Below are 20,146 nucleotides of genomic sequence, written 5' to 3' on the forward strand. Positions count from 1 at the left end.
AATAAAGGTTAAAGCAATTTGTGTTTATTTTGCATTCTAGTGTTATTAATTTTAAAACAGCAATTCTAACAAAAATGCATCAATTGACTATTTCTAATTCTTATCTTTATCAAAAAACTGTATAAATTTACAACCAGCATTTTTTTTTTAATTATATAAATCTTCTCCTTAGAAAGGACTGCTAACAAGTGAAAATGAATGCGACAGCACCTTAGCAATTTTTTAGTAATAAAAAGTTCTTTTCAATCAAATCATAGTCTTCCTTTGGGTTTTTTTTCTTGGCTTGGTTGATATGCCCTCCTCACAGAAAATTATCACTCATTATTTGAGCTCCACAGGTCCATTAAGCAGAGAAGAAAAAGAGACTGCAGAATTCTAATGTAAATTTATTAAATTAAATCTTGAAAATACGTGGTGGTCTTGGGAAAAGATCCAGAAGAGGAGCATTCATTTGCTTGCAAAGGCCATAATCTGTTCCTGGAGGAAAAAATGAAACAAAGTGAGTGATACTCTGACATTGTAAAGTATGTGGGCAGGTGAAGATAATACTTTAAAATATCTAAAGTGATTAAAGCAAAAATTTGGCAAAAGTCCCAGATTCTCCTCCTGAGTCCCTCCAAAGTGTCTTTTAATGCAAGTTTCTCAGGAAAGAAGCTGGCGAAGCAGCAAAAGGAGTTTAAGCATCTTTATCTTTACAAGCCCCTATTCACTATTTTAAGCCCTTATATAAGGGTACTGCTTAGATGTGGGCCCTGGCACCAAAAACCTCGGAAGGGATATTTCTGCTCATAACCACGGGGGAAGGTATTCAGATAAAGATGATAATTTTACAGCCGAGAAAATTAAAGAAACCAAGTCACTGGCGAAGTCATTCCTCAGTGAGCAAGACTCTTGGAGATCTGGGAGAACTCTCTTACTTTGAGCGGAGACACTGCATTTGTAGCCTGCAAGCCCCACGTCCTGAGCAGCACCAGTGGGGCGGCACTGGTAGAATACAGCCGTTTTAGTAGGTCAGTAGCAGCCAGAAGAGCAGTGTTGTGACGCTGTCTGTCTGTTTCATAAGCTGTGAGGTGACTCATGGAGCCTGAAGGGAAAAGGAAAGGTTAAATCCCTAATTCAGTAGTGAAGTTTTCCTTCCTAGCAAACCAGATACATTTATGTCTACTACCTCTAGCTACTGAGGGCCATTTACCTGATCTTCCCGTATTATAGGACCTTGGGATACCTCTCTAAGGTACTTGAATCCTTACCTAAGTCTTTCCCATTGAAGGCTGCAGTCCTGAGGTGATGCAGCAAGCTGGAGATATCCCCGAAGCCCATGTTGGCACCTTGTCCTGCAAGTGGGTGGACTCTGTGGGCTGCATCCCTAAGGATAAAGCAGAGTTCAGGTGTAGCCTCCAGCGCAGAGTGAAAAGGAGTGGCCCTGCTCTGTTATTATCTTACCCAATGAGTGCCAGCCGAGGCCGGACGTACTCAGCAGCATGTCCCAATCCAAGAGGAAACAGTATTCGGCTTTTGGCATCCACCCTGGCTACACTTGGGGGCAGCTGGCGAGCTGAGATCTTAGTGGGCTTCAGAAAGGCGACCGCATACTGCAGCATGGAGCCAGCCGAGTCGATGAAGTCTGTGTGGTTGGCATCACTCCACTGAGTAGCACCAGCCACAAAACAAAGTGAAATTTCATCAGCGACTCCAGCAGGGAATTAAAAATTCAACAAGGCAACCATTTTATAACCACAGCCAAGGGTAGTGGGACCTAACACACCTAAACTGATTTGTGTCACTAAAGTGACAAGTCCCTCAAACAAATGCAAAATGCAACTTCTCATCACTCCCCACAGGCTTTAGGATCAAGCCAAACTGCTCATGAGCTGCCCCTACCTACCTCTGAGCCTCACCTTTCACTAATCCTACCCTCAAAATGCACATGCCAGCCACAAAGTAGCTCACTCTACAACATGCTCTTGCCTCCACACACCCCTCTACTTAGAATGTCCTCCCACTTCTAGTTCACCAGGATAACACCTCAGAGCATGCAGAAGCTGTCACCCCTTTTTGTAAACCTCCCTCCAAACCTTCTGTGTCTTTCTCCTCCATGCTCCCACAGTATCCTATGCATACTCCACCACTGTATCAAAACTGTCATTTCTATATCTTTCTCCCTCACTTGACTGAGCTTCCTGAAATCAGGGACTATGTCTCATTTGTCCAACTCCAAAGCCTTCTATATAGAAGCACTCATAACTCCTGCTGAATGAATGTACTGCAAAGGCCTATGCCAGGAATATCTACTAAATGACCCATAAAGGGTCACCATTTATCTTGGAAGCCACTTCAGTGCGTTCAGTTCTTTTTATTCTTGTTGTTACTACAGAGCAGGGGAGCTTAAGTTCTTCACTGTAAACCAGTGTGAAGTCATTAGCAAGGCAGTAGAGTTTGGTGGTTAAAAGGATAGGCTCAAGGGCCAGCCTGATTTCAGAACCCAGCTTTGCCGCCAGCTGTATGACCTCAGGCAAGTTACCTATATCTAAGTGAGCAGGATAATAGTACCTACCTCAATGGTTCACTGAATTAAATACATAAATACATGTTTAAAAAACTCTTCACCTGTACCTGGCACATAGTAAGTGCTGGATAAATGTTACCGATCATTATCATTAGTGAATTCAGATAATGTGACATTTGAACTCCAAAAATATTGGTGTCTGTATTATCTAAAGGCTATGTCTACTCCAGTAATAATTACCATTTGTTGAGTACCCTATAATGTACTAGGTATGTTCCAAGCATTTTACATAAATTCTCTCTTTCTAAGTCTTTAGACTTTTATTACTATTAAACCCTAAGAGGTTGGTGATACTATTTCCATTTTTCAGGAGATTAACAGGTAGAACCAATATTGAACCCATATCTCTCTACAAAGCTTACTCTTAAGCTCACTATGGAAATGTGCTCAGCCCCTCCCCAGAAACACTTCTGATGAATCAGGCTTCAATGGTTCAGGTACTTGGCATCTGTTAAAAATTATCAAAGTATTACAGCTTCAAAAAAAGTTACTTATCCAAGTAACTACCACCCAGGCAGCTGTTTCAGTCAGCATAGCAGCAGCCCTCAACCCTCAGAAGAGCACACTAATTAATTTCTTTGTTGTACATTTTCCTGAGTCCCCTCCTCCACATACTCCACATCAAGCGTTACAGGTTCAAAGGGGCAGCTGGTTGGTTGTTCCTCTTTTCTTACTCAAAACTACCTTTCTGTATCTATCCCAGCAACATATTGTCAGCTGGTGATACTCACAAAGGCAGAGTTAACGGCATCCACAAACTTTTCCTCATCCATGCTGACCAGCTCTGCTGCATGTTCATGGGATGTGGACCAAACCAAGGAACTCAAAGTGTCTGAGAGCTGTGTCAAAAGAACATCAATACCAAGGGCTAAAACCTCTGTTCTTAAGAGCTCTCAAGCACGAAGAAAGACAAGAAGGGGTAACAAAGCTAGCCTGGGCATATTCCCTTGAAACCAGAAAAAGGCTGAGAGAAAATGAAGTTCTAAAAGAGGAAGGCTTGACATGTTTAAGCGGACTAGCCAGCACTTCTTACCGGAAGCAGAGCAATGGGCCCGGAGGGGAGGAATCTCTGCCAAGCTACATTGTTTTCTGTGGCCTACAACGGAGAGGAGAAGAGTTCTTGTGAGAAGTACCCAGTACCAATTATTATTGTTTTTTTTCCTAGGTCATAAGATATCTATATGTATTTTATTTTTTATTTTTTTAACATCTTTATTGGAGTGTAATTGCTTTACAATGCTGTGTTAGTTTCTGCTTTATAACACAGTGACTCGGCTATAGATATACATATATCCCCATATCTCCCCAGTACCAGTTAAACCCGAGCAAGGCCCCCAGATGGTGGGCTCAGGATCTTACCTCCGATAAATGCAGAGTAGCCACAACAGCGGACTGGTCATAGTTCCAGCTAACGTTTTGGATTCCAGCGGCCTGCCGTACGCCTGAGTTGTGGCCATCTGCACCAATCTGCATGGAGACAAGAGCCTGCTGAGTCTTAAAACCTTTTAATTAACGAAACTGTTCCAGAAGTTTGTCTCTGCCTCCTAAAAGTTTTCTCTAGTTCCCACTGGTGGCAAGCCCGTCTGTGGCAGGTAACTCTTTATCATGCCTGCCTCACTCCCAGCCCCAAGAGGGGTAGCCCTACATATGCGATCCCAGCTTCAATTAACAGACCAAAGCTGGACATCTGATCCAAGAGGTGCCAGCCGTAGGTTAAACTGAGCCGAATTCTCTTGATATTTGAACTAGAAAGCGCTAGAGTTGAAGAATCCTGAAGTAAGGTTGGGAACGGCTGCCATGGAAAAGGGGAAGCTGATGAGCAGAAAGAGAAAAAAATGGGAGATGCAAGGAGATGAACGACTACAGGACTCCTGAGAGGGAAGGAACAGCCTCAATTTCTGACCCTCTGATTCCTGTCCCTGTAAGGCCAGCTATCCTTTATTTCAAGACCTATGATGGTCCAACAGCTTGCGTCCTGTACAGGATTTACAACAGAACCATCTTAACTGGAGCTGGTTTGAGTGGGTATGGGTCCTTATAACCAAAAGTTTTGCCTAAAATTAACTTTAACTATAGCTTAGATCTAAAACTAGAGACCCTAGAATCTAACAAGATGTGGATATGCGAGACCCCTGGCAAAATAAGAATCTTCAACTACCAACAATTTGGTCTGGAGGATGCTGCCATCACCTAGGGTAATATGAACCCAAGGGCTGGAGTCTGCCATAGAAAATGGATAAGGCCAGGTATAGCTGACTGCTTTGCTCTTGTAGAGAACGGTCACTCGGTCTAGGGAGGTCAAAAGAGAAAAAACAAAACATTAGACAGTTGGCCCACAGGCTGAGGAAAAAACTACAGCAAAGTCCCAAGACAGCTTATCTTTATCTTATCATTTACTCCTAAACAAGAAGAGTAAAGATCTCAAAAATAACTCATGTGATCTATGCTATGGTCTAAGAGCTAATAAATGACAGAGGCCACAGGGATGAATCAGTGTGAGGAAAACAAGGACAAAAAAAAGTAAGCTCTCACTGAACTGTCACCTGCATGAGGCACTCTTCCCATCTTCATGATCCTGCTCCAGTTTCACTCTATGCCTACATGAATCCACATGTGTTTTCAAAGCAAATAGGGTGGGGAATACCACAGACTCAAACAAGTTCTGGATTTCATAAGATTTTTCTTCCCACTGGAAGTCATTTTACTTTTCTGATCATAAGAAGTACATGCTTACTACTTTTACTTTGTGTAAAAGTCTGAACCACAAAGAAAGGTTTAAAAAGGGGGAAAAGAAATCACCTTTAATCATACCACTCAGAGACAGCTAGTTAAAGCTTTGTTGTATAGCTTTCCAAACAATTTCCTATGTGTGTATATGCACACACACCCCACACACATACTCACACACACAAGTGGGATCATATGACACACACTTTTTTTCACCAATATATTATGGGACATGTTTCTAAGTGACTATTAGATCTAAATTATCTTTAGGACCTCCCTGGTGGCGCAGTGGTTAAGAATCCGCCTGCCAATGCAGGGGACATGGGTTCAATCCCTGGTCCGGGAAGATCCCACATGCCGCGGAGCAGCTAAGTCCGTGCACCACAACTACTGAGCCTGCACTCTAGAGCCCACACGCCACAACTACTGAAGCCTGTGCACCTAGAACCCGTGCTCCACAACAAGAGAAGCCACCGCAATGAGAAGTCCATGGACTGCAATGAACAGTAGCTCCTGCTCGCTGCAACCAGAGAAAGCCCGTGCACAGCAACGGAGACCCAACACAGCCAAAAAAAATTTTAAAAACAAATAAATAAATAAAAAGAAAGACAATCTAGTTTCAAAATGAGCAAAAGATTTTAAACAGACACTTCTCCAAAGAAGATATACAAATAGGGACTTCCCTCGTGGTCCAGTGTTTAAGAATCCACCTTCCAATGCAGGGGACGCAGGTTCGATCTCTGGTCGGGGAACTAAGATTCCACAAGCCATGGGGCAACTAAGCCCACACACCACAACTAGAGAGAAGCCTGAGCACCGCAACGAAAGATCCCACATGCCACAACTAAGACCCGATACAGCCAAAAAAAACAAAAAAAACAAAAAAAAACAGATATACAAATAGCCAACAAGTACATGAAAAGACACTCAACATTATTAGTCATCAGGTAAATACAATCAAAACTACGAGATGGGACTTCCCTGGCAGTATAGTGGTTAAGATTCTGTGCTCCCAATGCAGGGGGCACAGGTTCACTCCCTGGTCGGGGAACTGAGATCCCGCGTGCTGTGTGGTGTGGCCAAACAAAATAAACAAAAAAACTACAGTGAAATACCACTTCAGTTACTAGGACGGCTATTAAAAAAAAAAAGGTTGAGGGGAATAAAGTGTTGGTGGAGAAATTGGAACCCTTATATATTGTTGGTGGGAAAGGGACATGGTAGAGCCTCTTTAAAGTTTGGCAGTTTATGAAAATGTTAAACATAGAATTATTACATGACCCAGCAATTCTACTCCTAAGTATCCACCCAGCAGAAATGAAACATGTCCACACAAAACCTTGTCCATAAATATTCATAGCTTTATTCACAATCATCAAAAAGTGGAAACAACCCAAAATGTCCACACAATGAAATACTACTGGGCAGTAAAAAAGACTGGAGTACTGATACATACTACAACATGAATGAGTCTCAAAAATGCATTTAGTGAGAGAAGTCAGACATTAAAAAATACATATTGTATCATTCTATCTACATGAAATGTCCAGAATAGGCAAATCTCAAAAAACAGAAAGTAGATTAGTGGTGCCAGGGGCTAGGAGTGGGAATGGGGAATGACTGTAAACAGGTACGAGGTTTACTTCTGAGTAATAGGAATGTTCTATAATCATATTGTGGTGATGGTGGCACAACTCTATAAATAGATTGAAAAATCACTGAACTGTACACTTAAAATCAGTGAATTATTGGTATGTAAGTTATACCTGAATAAAGCTGTTTAAAAAAAAAAGAGAAAGAGAAAGAACATCCCTGAGATAACTGTTAGAGGGCTTCTTTATGGTGGACATCAGTATCTGTAGAAGGGATCCTTCCAGTAAGTCCCAGAATAACTCTTAGTTCATTTTCCAGAAAGTGAGTGGAAGATGGAAGAGATAGATACCTCACCTGACACAGCCTCCAGCTGCTTAGTGAGAGCATGCATGATGACATTGTTCTCCACTATACAGCCCATGTCATCTAGATTATCCTTATCGAACATTATCAGAGCTTCTGAGCAGGCATCCCACACCTGGAAACACAAAGGGAAAGTTGTATTACAATCCAAGGAAAAGGAAATATTACTCCAGTCAAACTGAGCATTGATTGAAGCAGGAAAACCACAGTTTGTCAGTCCCTCTGGCAGGAAGTATAAGGTGGGAAGAAAATTCTCTCATGAATGCTTCCCTCCTACTTCCTTTGACTGAGTGTAAACTCTGTCTGAATTCCTCCCACATTTACAGAAAACCTGGAGAATGTGAACTCCAATATCTTAACTCAAGATAAACCAAGATAAGCCAAAGGTGATAAAGGAGGCACCTGCATTCGACGAAAGGCTCTGTATCTCATGTTGCAGATGTGGTCCCAGGCACCAAAACCTACAAAAGAAAGGAGTTATATATAGACCAAAGCAACTTGATGGGACTGGCATCCCTCCTGGGTTCCCCTTTCTCTCTCCTTCCTGTTAAGTAAGAGGTTGTTTTCAGTGTTCTCCAATAATAGGGAAATACTCTTCACTTCTATCCTGTTTGATGCTAGGAGCTAAGCTACTCTGTTCCCCAGTTCAGAATATACAGCATGAAAAAGACCCAGCTTTCATGATCAAAGGTCAAATCACATTAAAGTGGGGGAAATAATAAAGTGGGGGAAATAAACCAAATCCGTATTTTCTTTTCCTTCATCATCCTATTGAGGATACAAACTCCCTGGATAAAAACTATTTTTTGCTTAATTCCAGAGCACTAAACCGATTCATTCATTGAGGAAATATTTATTGAGCACTTACTATGTGCCAGATACACTTCTAGGTACTGAGCATAAAGCGGGAAACCAAACAGACAAATCTCTGCCCTTCAGCAGCTGACATTCTAGTTGGAGAGATAGACAATTAAAAAAAAATTCATAATAAAATGTCAGGTAGTGTTATAAAGAAAAATAAAGCAGTATAAGGAGCTAGAGAGTCATGCAAGAGTTTAATTTTAGATGGGGTGTTTCTAGATAGGATGGCTTGAGGGAGTAACATTAGACAAAGACCTTAAGATAATTTGCTAACTGGTTCCAGGTGTACACATCCACCTACACCCTACGAGCACTTAGCATTCAGGCTCCCCAGCCCCCTATAGGGCTGACTCTGGAAATGAAGAGTATGCTGTTACTAGAAGCGAATGATCGTAATTAGTTCATATAGTTTCAATTCCACCAATTCATAATGACCCAACATCACAAATGATGTCTACATGGAGCCACACGTCCCAGAGATGTCTTCCTCAGACTGCGAGTTGACACACCAACAATTCCAGGGGTCCTCATCTTCGACTATGTACTAGACTTACCAACCCCACCCTCCTCTTCCCACCCATCTCAGTGAGTTCCCTCCTCGCCAGATGCTCTGCTGACTCTGCTCTATGGGACACACTGGAAAGTCAAGAGAGACAGGAGATTGGTTCTACGACAGAGGATCTTCTACTCACTACTGAGAAGGGTTGCGGAGCCAGGGGAAATGGAGCTGACCCTGTTGCTGTAAGTTTCTGGCAATTTCCCCAGTACTTTCTTTGGACCTGCTTCTAGCAACAGGATTTTCTTGTCACAAAAGTGAATATCATATCCTAAAAGAAAAAAAGAACAAAATGTGATATCATTTTAGGAAAATCAGAATTTATTCTCTTTCTCATTTCCAAGAGAAGCAACATATTAACTAATCCCTTAGCCCTCAGGACACAAATTTCTTACACACATAAAAAGGAAAACATCATGTGGAGTACTAAGCAATAACGCATACTACCATTTCAGTCATGCAAAGCACCCTGCCCATGGTGGTAAGGCCTCTCTAGACAGTCTAACACCTGCCATGTGCAAAGACACAAATAATGGCAAAACCCATAGCAAGTGAATAGACTGTCCTAGAAAGGAAAAATGAAGAAAGGAAGGCTGTAGTATTTAGACACCAGATATTTACAATCTACAAAGTATTAAGTCACTAAAAATTACAAATCCTGTTCAACAGAAAAATGGGGTTAATAAACAAAATTCATTGCGGCCTCAAGATTACGTCAAAGATAAAGAGCTTGTGAAAGAAAAGGGGGCCAAAAAATAACATCAACTGTGCCTAAAAATCTGGTCCTAAAACATCTGTATAGTGAAGTAAAAAGAGGACTTGGAGACTCTGTTACTGGGTCACTGCAGCACAAACACAAGTCCTTCCACAGTGTCTCAGAGAACGGTGCAGGGAAAAGATAAGCAGTGAGTTGCATGTGACAGAATTTACCAGAGAAGAAACACTGCAGGTTTTACTTAGTAACGATGAGAGAAACCCCAAAGACCCTGACCCCTCTTTTTATTTTGGAATCTAAATGAGAAGAAAGGCACTATTATTACATACAACAAAGAAAGTGTGAAAATCAAGGCTGGCTCCAGTCAAAAAGGAGTGAACTGCGCTGAACCCACCAGGTCAGCATGGCGTTCCCTGTCGTGCGGCAGCACCATGCCTGCAGACAGGACTACTTTCTGGTCCATCACATCTCTAGGCTTTGATCTAACAGAAGCCACTGCAACCGAATGCTGGCTGCCACCAGCTCCCTACGGCTCCTACTCCCTGAAGCCTCACCTCCCCAGCAGTCCTCTTAGTACCACACCCGCACACCTCCACCCCCCAGGATAGGTCAGTTGCTTGCTCCTCTAGGGTAGCTTTCATTTCATTCTTCCTTCTGTTAGTTATTTACAAATCTTTTTCCTTTGCTAGATTCTAAATTCCTTGGAGGCCAGGAATCATTTCTTTTCCTATCGCTGTATGTCCCCAGCAGCAAACTGCTGTTATCTCCTCAATCCATAAAATAGATAATGTCTTAACAGACATTTTTGTTAAATGAGAAACCAGGAAATATATAAGAAAACAGTTAGATTTCCATCCTATATTTGCCCTGGTGAGTAGAAATAGAAAAATTATAAAAATATCTATTTTAGGCTATAATACCATTACAGTTAAAGGCACAAACATATATATGACTTAGCTATTGAATTAAATGAAATTATAAATTGTAGGTGACTATCTAAATTTTAACCTTGAAATCACTTCACTCTATATAGAATCCAAGTTAATTTTGATTTATCAAATAACAACCTAGAACCATAAATTAATAACCTGTCACTCTTTTATGAATAACAGTAGGTTATTATATTAATAATGTTTACTTTTTTCCTGTATATCTATAAGCAAAGTTCCATAGAATCACTATTATCATTATCATCACTGCTAATGTTTATTAACACCTATATGCCAGGTACAATTATATGTGATTTACTGTAGTATCATCTGATATAATCCATACCACAATTTTATGAAGAAAGAAAAGCTATTTTGCTCTAATTTTAGAGATGAGAAAAACCAATGTACAGAAATTGTGAGTAACTTATATAATTCCACCCAAATAGAACCTATTGGAGACAAGACTAAGGATTCAAATACATGTAATCTTATATGGACACTTGTTTCTTCACCATTTAACTTCCTTTAAAGGAAAGTTCCTTCTTATTTAAGAAAATCAGAAAAACAATCAGGAGGGAGATTGGTTCAAGATGGCGGAGTAGAAGGACGTGCTCTCACTCCCTCTTGTGAGAACACCAGAATCACAACTAACTGCTGAACAGTCATTGACAGGAAGACACTGGAACTCACCAAAAAAGATACCCCACATCCAAAGACAAAGGAGAAGTCACAATGAGATGGTAGGAGGGGTGCAATCACAATAAAATCAAATCCCGTAACTGCTGGGTGGGTGACTCACAAACTGGAGAACACTTATCCACAAGTCCACCCACTGGAGTGAAGGGTCTGAGCCCCATGTCAGGCTTCCCAACCTGGGGGTCCGGAAATGGGAGGAGGAATTCCTAGAGAATCAGACTTTGAAGGCTAGCGGGATTTGACTGCAGGACTTCGACAGGACTGGAGGAAACAGAGACTCCACTCTTGGAGGGCACACACAAAGTAGTGTGCGCATCGGGACCAAGGGGAAGGAGCAGTGACCCCATAGGTAGGTCTGGAGACTGAACCAGACCTACCTGCTAGTGTTGGAAGGTCTCCTGCAGAGGCGGGGGGTGGCTGTGTCTCACTGTGAGGACAAGGACACTGGCAGCAGAAGTTCTGGGAAGTACTCCTTGGCGTGAACCCTCCCAGAGTCCGCCATTAGCCCCACCAAAGAGCCCAGGTAGGCTCCAGTGTTGGGTCACCTCAGGCCAAACAACCAGCAGGGAGGGAACCCAGCCCCACCCATCAGCAGACAAGCAGATTAAAGTTTTACTGAGCTCTGCCCACCAAAGCAACAGCCAGCTCTACCCACCACCAGTCCCTCCCATCAAGAAACTTGCACAAGCCTCTTAGACAGCCTCATCCACCAGAAGGCACAGAGCAGAAGCAAGAAGAACTACAACCCTGCAGCCTGTGGAACAAAAACCACATTCACAGAAAGACAGACAAGATGAAAAGGCAGAGGGCTATGTACCAGATGAAGGAACAAGATAAAACCCCAGAAAAACAACTAAATGAAGTGGAGATAGGCAAGCTTCCAGAAAAAGAATTCAGAATAATGATAGTGAAGATGATCCAGGACCTCGGAAAAAGAATGGAGGCAAAGGTCGAAAAGATGCAAGAAATGTTTAACAAAGATCTAGAAGAATTAAAGAACAAACAAACACAGATGAACAATACAATAACTGAAATGAAAACTACACTAGAAGGAATCAATAGCAGAATAACTGAGGCAGAAGAACCTGGAAGACAAAATGGTGGAATTCACTTCTGCCAAACAGAATAAAGAAAAAAGAATGAAAAGAAATGCAGACAGCCTAAGAGACCTCTGGGACAATATTAAATGCAGCAACATTCGCATTATAGGGGTCCCAGAAGGAGAAGAGAAAGGACCTGAGAAAATATTTGAAGAGATTATAGTCGAAAACTTCCCTAACATGGGAAAGGAAGGAGCCACCCAAGTCTAGGAAGTGCAGAGTCCCATACAGGATAAACCCAAGGAGAAACACGCCAAGTCACATAGTAATCAAACTGACAAAAATTAAAGACAAAGAAAAATTATTGAAAGCAGCAATGGAAAAACAACAAATAACATACAAGGGAACTCCCATAAGGTTAACAGCTGATTTTTCAGCAGAAACTCTACAAGCCAGAAGGGAGTGGCATGATATACTTAAAGTGATGAAAGGGAAGAACCTACAACCAAGATTACTCTACCCAGCAAGGATCTCATTCAGATTTGAGGGAGAAATCAAAAGCTTTACAGACAAGCAAAAGCTTTACAGACAAGCAAAAGCTAAGAGAATTCAGCACCACCAAACCAACAAATGCTAAAGGAACTTCTCTAAGTGGGAAACACAAGAGAAGAAAAGGACCTACAGAAACAAACCCAAAACAATAAAGAAAATGATAATAGGAACATATATATCAATAATTACCTTAAACATGAATGAATTAAATGCTCCAACCAAAAAGACACAGGCTTGCTGAATGCATACAAAAACAAGACCCATAAATATGCTGTCTACAAGAGACCCACTTCAGACCTAGGGACACATTCAGACTGAACGTGAGGGGATGGAGAAAGATCTTCCATGCAAATGGAAATCAAAAGAAAGCTGGAGGGGGCTTCCCTGGTGGCGCAGTGGTTGAGAGTCTACCTGCCGATGCAGGGGACACGGGTTCGTGCCCCGGTTCGGGAAGATCCCACATGCCGCGGAGCAGCTAGGCCCATGAGCTTTGGCCACCGAGCCTGCACGTCCGGAGCCTGTGCTCCGCAATGGGAGAGGCCACAACAGTGAGAGGTCCGCGTACCGCAAAAAAAAAAAAAAACCCCACATGCACCCCAGTGTTCATTGCTGCACTATTTACAATACCCAGGTCATGGAAGCAACCTAAATGCCCATCAACTGATGAATAAAGAAGATGTGGTATATATATACAATGGAATATTACTCAGCCATAGAAAGGAACGAAATTGGGTCATTTGTAGAGATGTGGATGAATCTAGAGACTGTCATACAGAGTGAAGTAAGTCAGAAAGAGAAAAACAAATATCGTATATTAACGCATATATGTGAAACCTAGAAGAATGATACAGATGAACCGGTTTGCAGGGCAGAAATTGAGACACAGATGTAGAGAACAAACCTACGGACACCAAGGGGGGAAGCAGCGGTGGGTGGGGGTGGGGGTGTGATGAACTGGGAGATTGGAATTGACCTGTATACACTAATGTGTACAAAATGGATGACTCATAAGAACCTGCTGTATAAAAAAAATAAATAAAATAAAATTCAAAAAAAAAAGAATAAAAACAAACAAACAAAACAATCAGGAGAAAATCTGGTGAGAGAATATTCAGAAGAGACAACAACTAAAAAGAAAAGTTTCTGAAATGGAAGTAAGTTTAGTCTGTTCTAGAAATATGCTGTCCACTAAAAATAATAGAATATGCAAATAATAAAAATAATGTGACACGTAATTTTAAATTTTCTAGAAGACACATTTAAAAAGTAAAAATAAAGTGGTTAATTACATTAGTTAATTTTGCTTTAGTTTATCTAATATATCCAAAATTATAGCATTATGAATATTAACAATGACAAAATTGAGATATTTTACATTAATTTTTATACTGCCTTTGAAATGTGGTATGTATTTTACACTTACAGAACAAATGCATTTAGATTAGAATATGGTAAATATGGTATCATATTTTAAGTGATCGGTAGTCATGTGTGACTGGTAGCTACCATAATGGACAATGCAGCTCTAGAGACTGAAGGGTGACCTACGGTGCCTAACGGTGACTACGGAAGAGAATGGATCAAGGTGAATTTGGAGAGAGAGATAATATACAGATCAAATAGTGCCTTTTAGACACTGGCAGGAAATTTGGACCATATCCCAACTACAGTAGGAGTCACTGGAGGGTTTTCAGTAGATTGAGATGATGTGATCACTGCCTGTTCTAGTCCAGCTGGGCTGTTATATCAAAACACCACAGAAAAAGAAAAAGAAAATCAGAAACTCTGGATATTAATCCCAGCTTTCACTGTTTCTAGCTTTACGACATAGTACAGTCAGCTCATCACCTACAAATGCATGTATAACATTATATATATTATAAATTTCCTTTAGTCAAAAAAAATTAGGGACTTCCCTGGTGGCTCAGTAGTTAAGAATCCACCTGTTAATGCAGGGGACACAGGTTCAAGCCCTGGTCCAGGAAGATCCCACATGCCACAGAGCCACAACTACTGAAGCCCATGTGCTCTAGGGCCTGTGCTTTGCAACAAGAGAAGCCACTGCAAGGAGAAGTACGTGCACCTCAAAGAAGAGTAGTCCCCGCTCGCCACAACTAGAGAAAGCCCACGTGCAGCAACGAAGACCCAACACAGCCAAAAATAAATAAATAAAATAAATTAAAAAATTAGATTTCCAAGCACATAAAATATAGCCAGGTCCAATATTTTATTTTATTTTTCAATATTTTATTTTTTAGCTATTTAATATAACATTTTAGGGGTTTCCTAGTCGTGCAGTGATTAAGAATCCACCTGCCAATGCAGGGAACACGGTTTCAACCCCTGGTCCGGGAAGATCCCACATGCTGCAGAGCACCTAAGCCCATTCGCCACAACTACTGAGCCTGCGCTCTAGAGCCCATGAGCCACAACTACTGAGCCCGTGTGCCACAACTACTGAAGCCCGCGTGCCTAGAGTCTGTGCTTCACAACAAGAGAAGCCACCCCAATGAGAAGCCCGCGCACCGCAATGACGAGTATCCCCTGCTCGCCGCAACTAGAGAAAGCCCACACGCAGCAATGAAGACCCAACACGGGCAAAAATAAATAAATAAACATTTTAAAAATTTATAAAAAAATAATATAACATTTTAGGAAACTAGCTTGGAGAAAAAATATTAGAGAATATCACTCACAAATAACAATGTGAGATGGAAATATAGGTATTTCAAGGATAAAACATAAACTAATGTGAGTTTGAAGAAGAAAAGAATCAAGGAAAACATAAAAACTGACCTATATGGAAATATGAAGAGCCAGCTGGAAATTTTTCACTTTTAAAGCAGCTGTCTAAAACTAAGTGGATGTTGAATTATAAAGGTTGATCAGCATATAAACTATTGACAAAGAATATTCTTTGGGATTCATGCCATGATGATCAAGGGGAGACAGTAGCATGCACTAAATCCCAAGCAGGTAGTTTACTTGACTCCACAGGCACCTGCTCAAGGACAGAGTCTCCTCACAGTGTTCAGCTCCATCTATTTTATAGGAAAAAAGCAGAGGCTTGCTCACTGAATAAATTGAATGAAAGATTTCCAAACCTTCCCTCTGCCCCCCGAGAGGTTCAACTTTCATGTTTTAACATTCAGTATCTTCTCTGAGCTTTTTTTTTTTTTTTTTTGCGGTACGCGGGCCTCTCACTGTTGCGGCCTCTCCCGTTGCGGAAGCACAGGCTCCGGACGCGCAGGCCCAGCGGCCGTGGCTCACGGGCCCAGCCGCTCTGCGGCATGTGGGATCTTCCCGTACATGTCCCCTGCATCGGCAGGCAGACTCTCACCCACTGCACCACCAGGGAAGCCCATTCTCTGAGCTTTTGAGTGTGAATGTTTCTTTTGTAAACCTACGCTTGGTAGTTTTGACTGACTTAGAGTCAGTGATTCTTACATCCTGGTGTACTCGGCCCATGACCTTTTTCTTTTGTAAACTTATACAGAGCATTCTGTATTGTCAGTATCTGTTTAAAGTCAGCCCTGACTTTAAGAATTTATACTTTTGGGACTTCCCTGGTGGCACAGTGGTTACGAATCTGCCTGCCAATGCAGGGGACGCGGGTTCGATCCCTGGTCCTCCCACATGCTGCGGAGGAACTAAGTCCGTGCACCACAACTACTGAGCCCGCGTGCTGCAACTACTGAAGCCCACGCAGCTAGAGCCTGCGCTCTGCAACAAGAAAAGCCACCGCAATGAGAAGCCCGCGCACCACAATGAAGAGTAGCCCCCGCTCGCCACAACTAGAGAAAGCCCGTGTGCAGCAACGAAGACCCAACGCAGCCAAAAATAAATAAATTAAAAGAAAAATTTACACTTCTAAGGAAAAGACAGAAAAATAAACAATTACAATACAGAATTTTGTAAGTTTATAAAAGAATTGCTGCTTTCCCTCCTTGAAATGTGGATAAATGGGGATGAGAAAAAGAACAATATAGGAAGGAAAAAAAGTTATGCAAAGAAGATAGCAAAACACCAAATTTTAACAAAAATTTAGTAAAACTAAAAAAATTTTTCAGATACATATCATACAAAATTGTATAAAAAGTTAGGAGGTGAAGTCACTACAAGACAATTAAGCCTTCCCAGTGTTTTTCATTCTCAAAGTGTGGTCTTCAGATTTCCTGCACCCATCTCTGGAGATTATTTGTTAAAAATACAGGCTCCTGGGCCCCACCTGGACAAACTGAGTCAGAGCCACTGAAAGTGGAATCTGGAATCCTCATTTTAAAAATATGCTCCACAGACTGGTAACAACGATTGCCTATGAGGAGAATTGGATGGCTAACAATTAGAAATGGAAGTCTTACTATACATTCTTTATACTATATATCTTATGCACTTTTGTATTTCAAAATTCCTATGTGTTATGTCCCTGTCTTAGTTACTCAAAGCCCAAAACCAAAACCAAACCAAAAAACCCAGATGATTCTTAAACATGCTCAAGCTTGAGAAGCACCATTATAGTCCATTTACTGATAGGTAAAACCAAAATGGCTGTCAGGCAGCCAGGGTATATATGTCAGAAAGTCTTGTCAGTCTCAAAAAGGATTTGTATTTCCTAATTACCAACTTTTGAGAGCAAGTTACTTAACCTTTCTGAGCTTTAACTTTCTTATCTGCACAATCTAAAATCAAGAGTATTATGACAATTAAATAAAATATAGGGAATTCCCTGGCAGTCCAGTGGTTAGGACTCGGCACTCTCACTGCTGGGCCCAGGTTCAATCCCTGGTCAGGATCTAAGATCCTGAAAGCCACTTGGCACAGAAAACAAAAAAAGTATATATATATATATATATATATATATATATATATATATATATATATACACATACACACACACACATACATATATATGTATGTATATATATGCAAAATACTTTAAAAGATGCCTATCTATAGCAAGTGCTCAATAACTGATAACTATGTTTTACAAAATTACTTTGAGACTCAAGCCCATTAGCTCATACAAAGCACTGCTTCCCACCAGTTTCCTAGAAAAGGAACTTTCTAGGGAAGATGTGACTAACACCCCAGAACTGAAATCAGAAAAGACTTTCTCACTGTTAGTGACCTTTAATTTGTGAAGCCAGAAAACTCAAATCCAATTTCTGAAAGTCACCGTACAGTTGTTAAAAGCAAAAGAATTTGGTTGCCTGGGTTCAAATTCTGACTCTGCCTAGTGTGAGACTCTGGTCCTTACTTAACCTCGTTTCTTCATATAAAAGATGAAGCTATCTACCCCACAAGGTAGTGGAGCAGCCTAAACTACACATGTAAAAGCAAAGTCCTTACCTTGCATACAATGTTTAACTCAAAGTGGATCATAGCCTTAAATGTAAGAGCTAAACGTATAAAACTCTTAGAATAAAACACAGGAGCGAAACTTTGTGACTTTGGGTTAGATAATGATTTCTTAGATATGACACCATAGCACAAGTGGTAAGAGACTGATAAGCTGGACTTCACCAAAATTAAAAACTTCTGTGCTTCAAAGGACACCGTCAAGAAAGTGAAAAAACAACCCACAAAATGGGAGAACATATTTGCAAATCATTTATCTGATAAGGGGCTTGTACCCAGAATACATAAAAAACTCTTACAACTCAATAATAAAAAGACAAATAGCCCAGTTTAAAAATGGGCAAAGGTTCGGAATATACATTTCTCCAAAGACATACAAATGACCAATAAACATATGAAAGAATATTCAACATCATTAGTCATTAGGGAAATGCAAATCAAAACCAGAAGATATCACCTCACACTCACTAGCATAACCAGTAAGAAAAACTGGTAACAGTGCTGTCCAGGACGTGGAGAAATTAGACCCCTCGGGACTTCCCTGGTGGTGCAGTGGTTAAGAATCCGCTTGCCAATGCAGGGGACACGGTTTCGAGCTCTGGTCTGGGAAGATCCCACATGCTGAGGAGCAACTAAGCCTGTGTGCCACAACTACTGAGCCTGCGCTCTACAGCCTGCGAGCCACAACTACTGAGGCCTCCACGCCTAGAGTCCGTGCTCCGCAACAAGAGAAGCCACCTCAATGAGAAGCTCGCACACCGCAATGAGAAGCCCGCGCACCACAACGAAGAGTAGCCCCTGCTCACCGCAACTAGAGAAAGCCCACGTGCAGCAACAGACCCAACGCAGCCAAAAATAAATAAATGAATGAATGATGAAAAAAAATTAAGAAATGCCTTTATTTCTAAAAAAAAGAAAGAAAGAAATTAGACTCCTCATTTATTGCTGGTGGGAATGTAAAATAGTGCAGCCACTCTGGAACACAGGCAGTTCTTCAAAATGTTAAACACAGAGTTTACGATATGACCCTGCAAATCCACTCCTAGGAATATATCCAAGATAACCAAAAATATATGCTTACACAAAAGCTTGTACAGAAAATGATAGTAGCATTATTTGTTATAGCCCCAAAGTGAAAACGACTCAAACGTCCATCACCTGATGAATTGATAAACAAAATGTGCTATATCCACACAAAATATTACTTAGCCATAAAAAGGAACGAAGTACTGGCACATGCTACAACCTGGATGAACTCTGAAAACATTAAGCAGATTCCATGTCTATGGAAATGTCCAGAAAAAGCCAAGCTATAGAGATAGAAAGTACATGAGTGGTTGCCAGGAGCTGAGGAGATTGGGGGGACATGGGCAGTGATTACTAATGGGTTTGGCTTCCTTTTGGGGGTGATAAAAATGTTCTAAAATTTATTGTGGCAATGGCTGCACAACTCTGTGACTACGCTAAAAATCATTAAATTCTATGCTTTAAATGGGTAAACTTTATGGTATGCAAATTATATCTCAATGAAGCTGCTTAAAAAACAACATCAACAAAAAACTGCCTAGCCTAGCTCAATAGACAATGCCTGATTACTTCCAACTGTGTCCAGAACTAAATAACCCTGGACGGGTCTGTTTCCCCACGCTTTGGAAGGACTCCTAAGGAGTCCCTCCCACTTTTGACCCTTCGGAATCCTGAAGGAACAAACGTTTGCCCCCGGGGTTCTGGGGTTCCTCTGGGCAGGGAATGGACCACAAGATCTACAACGCTTAGACCTTGGGCAAACAGTGCCAGGGCTCACACGGTCCTCATCGTTCCTCTACGGCCCCACTCCCCGCCGCTATCGGCCTGGAGATGCGCTTACCCAAGGCACAAGCCATAGCGGCGCCCACCAGGCCTCCCCCGGACACCACCACATCGTACACGGTGTCTGACGAGGCGCCGGCCCACCTCCGGCAGGAGACCAGCGGGCCCCTCCGGGCAGCGGCAGGGGCAGTCCCCCACCGGATCCTAGCCAGCCGGGCCGCCATAGTCCTGACCTGCACCGTAACTGGCGTCCCGCTGGGCTCGCCTGGGGTTAGCACTTCCGGAGCAGAGCTCTCCAGTCACAGGCCGCTTGAGCCACCACCTCAAAACCGGAAGTATAACGAGCAAAAAGAATAGGCCAATCAGAAAACGAACTTT

General features: G+C 41.7%; 1 protein-coding gene across 5 annotated transcripts; it reads right to left on the bottom strand.

Moving 5' to 3' along the window:
• Window positions 1-83: 83 nt before the first annotated feature.
• COQ6 (coenzyme Q6, monooxygenase) lies at window positions 84-20,067 on the bottom strand. 5 transcript variants are annotated; one of them, XM_069540419.1, is made up of 12 exons: window positions 20,002-20,067; window positions 8,803-8,937; window positions 7,652-7,710; window positions 7,241-7,364; window positions 4,725-4,855; window positions 3,926-4,033; window positions 3,600-3,662; window positions 3,298-3,405; window positions 1,444-1,646; window positions 1,251-1,366; window positions 918-1,084; window positions 84-477 (listed from the first exon to the last, which is right to left on the bottom strand). In XM_069540419.1, exons 3-12 carry the CDS (start codon window positions 7,679-7,681, stop codon window positions 448-450), a joined length of 1,080 nt encoding a protein of 359 aa, XP_069396520.1. In that variant the 5' UTR covers window positions 7,682-7,710; window positions 8,803-8,937; window positions 20,002-20,067; the 3' UTR covers window positions 84-447. The 5 variants fall into 5 exon arrangements, with proteins under 5 accessions (XP_069396520.1, XP_059860198.1, XP_069396518.1 ...); XM_060004215.1 differs by having other exon boundaries at window positions 19,827-20,032; XM_069540417.1 differs by lacking the exon at window positions 20,002-20,067 and adding an exon at window positions 19,827-19,854 and having other exon boundaries at window positions 8,843-8,937.
• Window positions 20,068-20,146: the final 79 nt, after the last annotated feature.

The sequence above is a fragment of the Delphinus delphis genome, chromosome 2, assembly GCF_949987515.2.
Source record: "Delphinus delphis chromosome 2, mDelDel1.2, whole genome shotgun sequence".
Lineage (NCBI taxonomy): Eukaryota > Metazoa > Chordata > Mammalia > Artiodactyla > Delphinidae > Delphinus > Delphinus delphis.

Coding starts and splice junctions, on each gene's coding strand:
- COQ6 (XM_060004215.1), bottom strand. CDS start 19,992: ATGGCGGCCCGGCTGGCTAGGATCCGGTGGGGGACTGCCCCTGCCGCT. Junction 3,663..3,925: donor CTACTCTGCATTTATCGGAG/GTAAGATCCTGA, acceptor TCTCCGTTGTAG/GCCACAGAAAACAATGTAGC. Junction 1,085..1,250: donor CTTCAATGGGAAAGACTTAG/GTAAGGATTCAA, acceptor TTTTCCCTTCAG/GCTCCATGAGTCACCTCACA.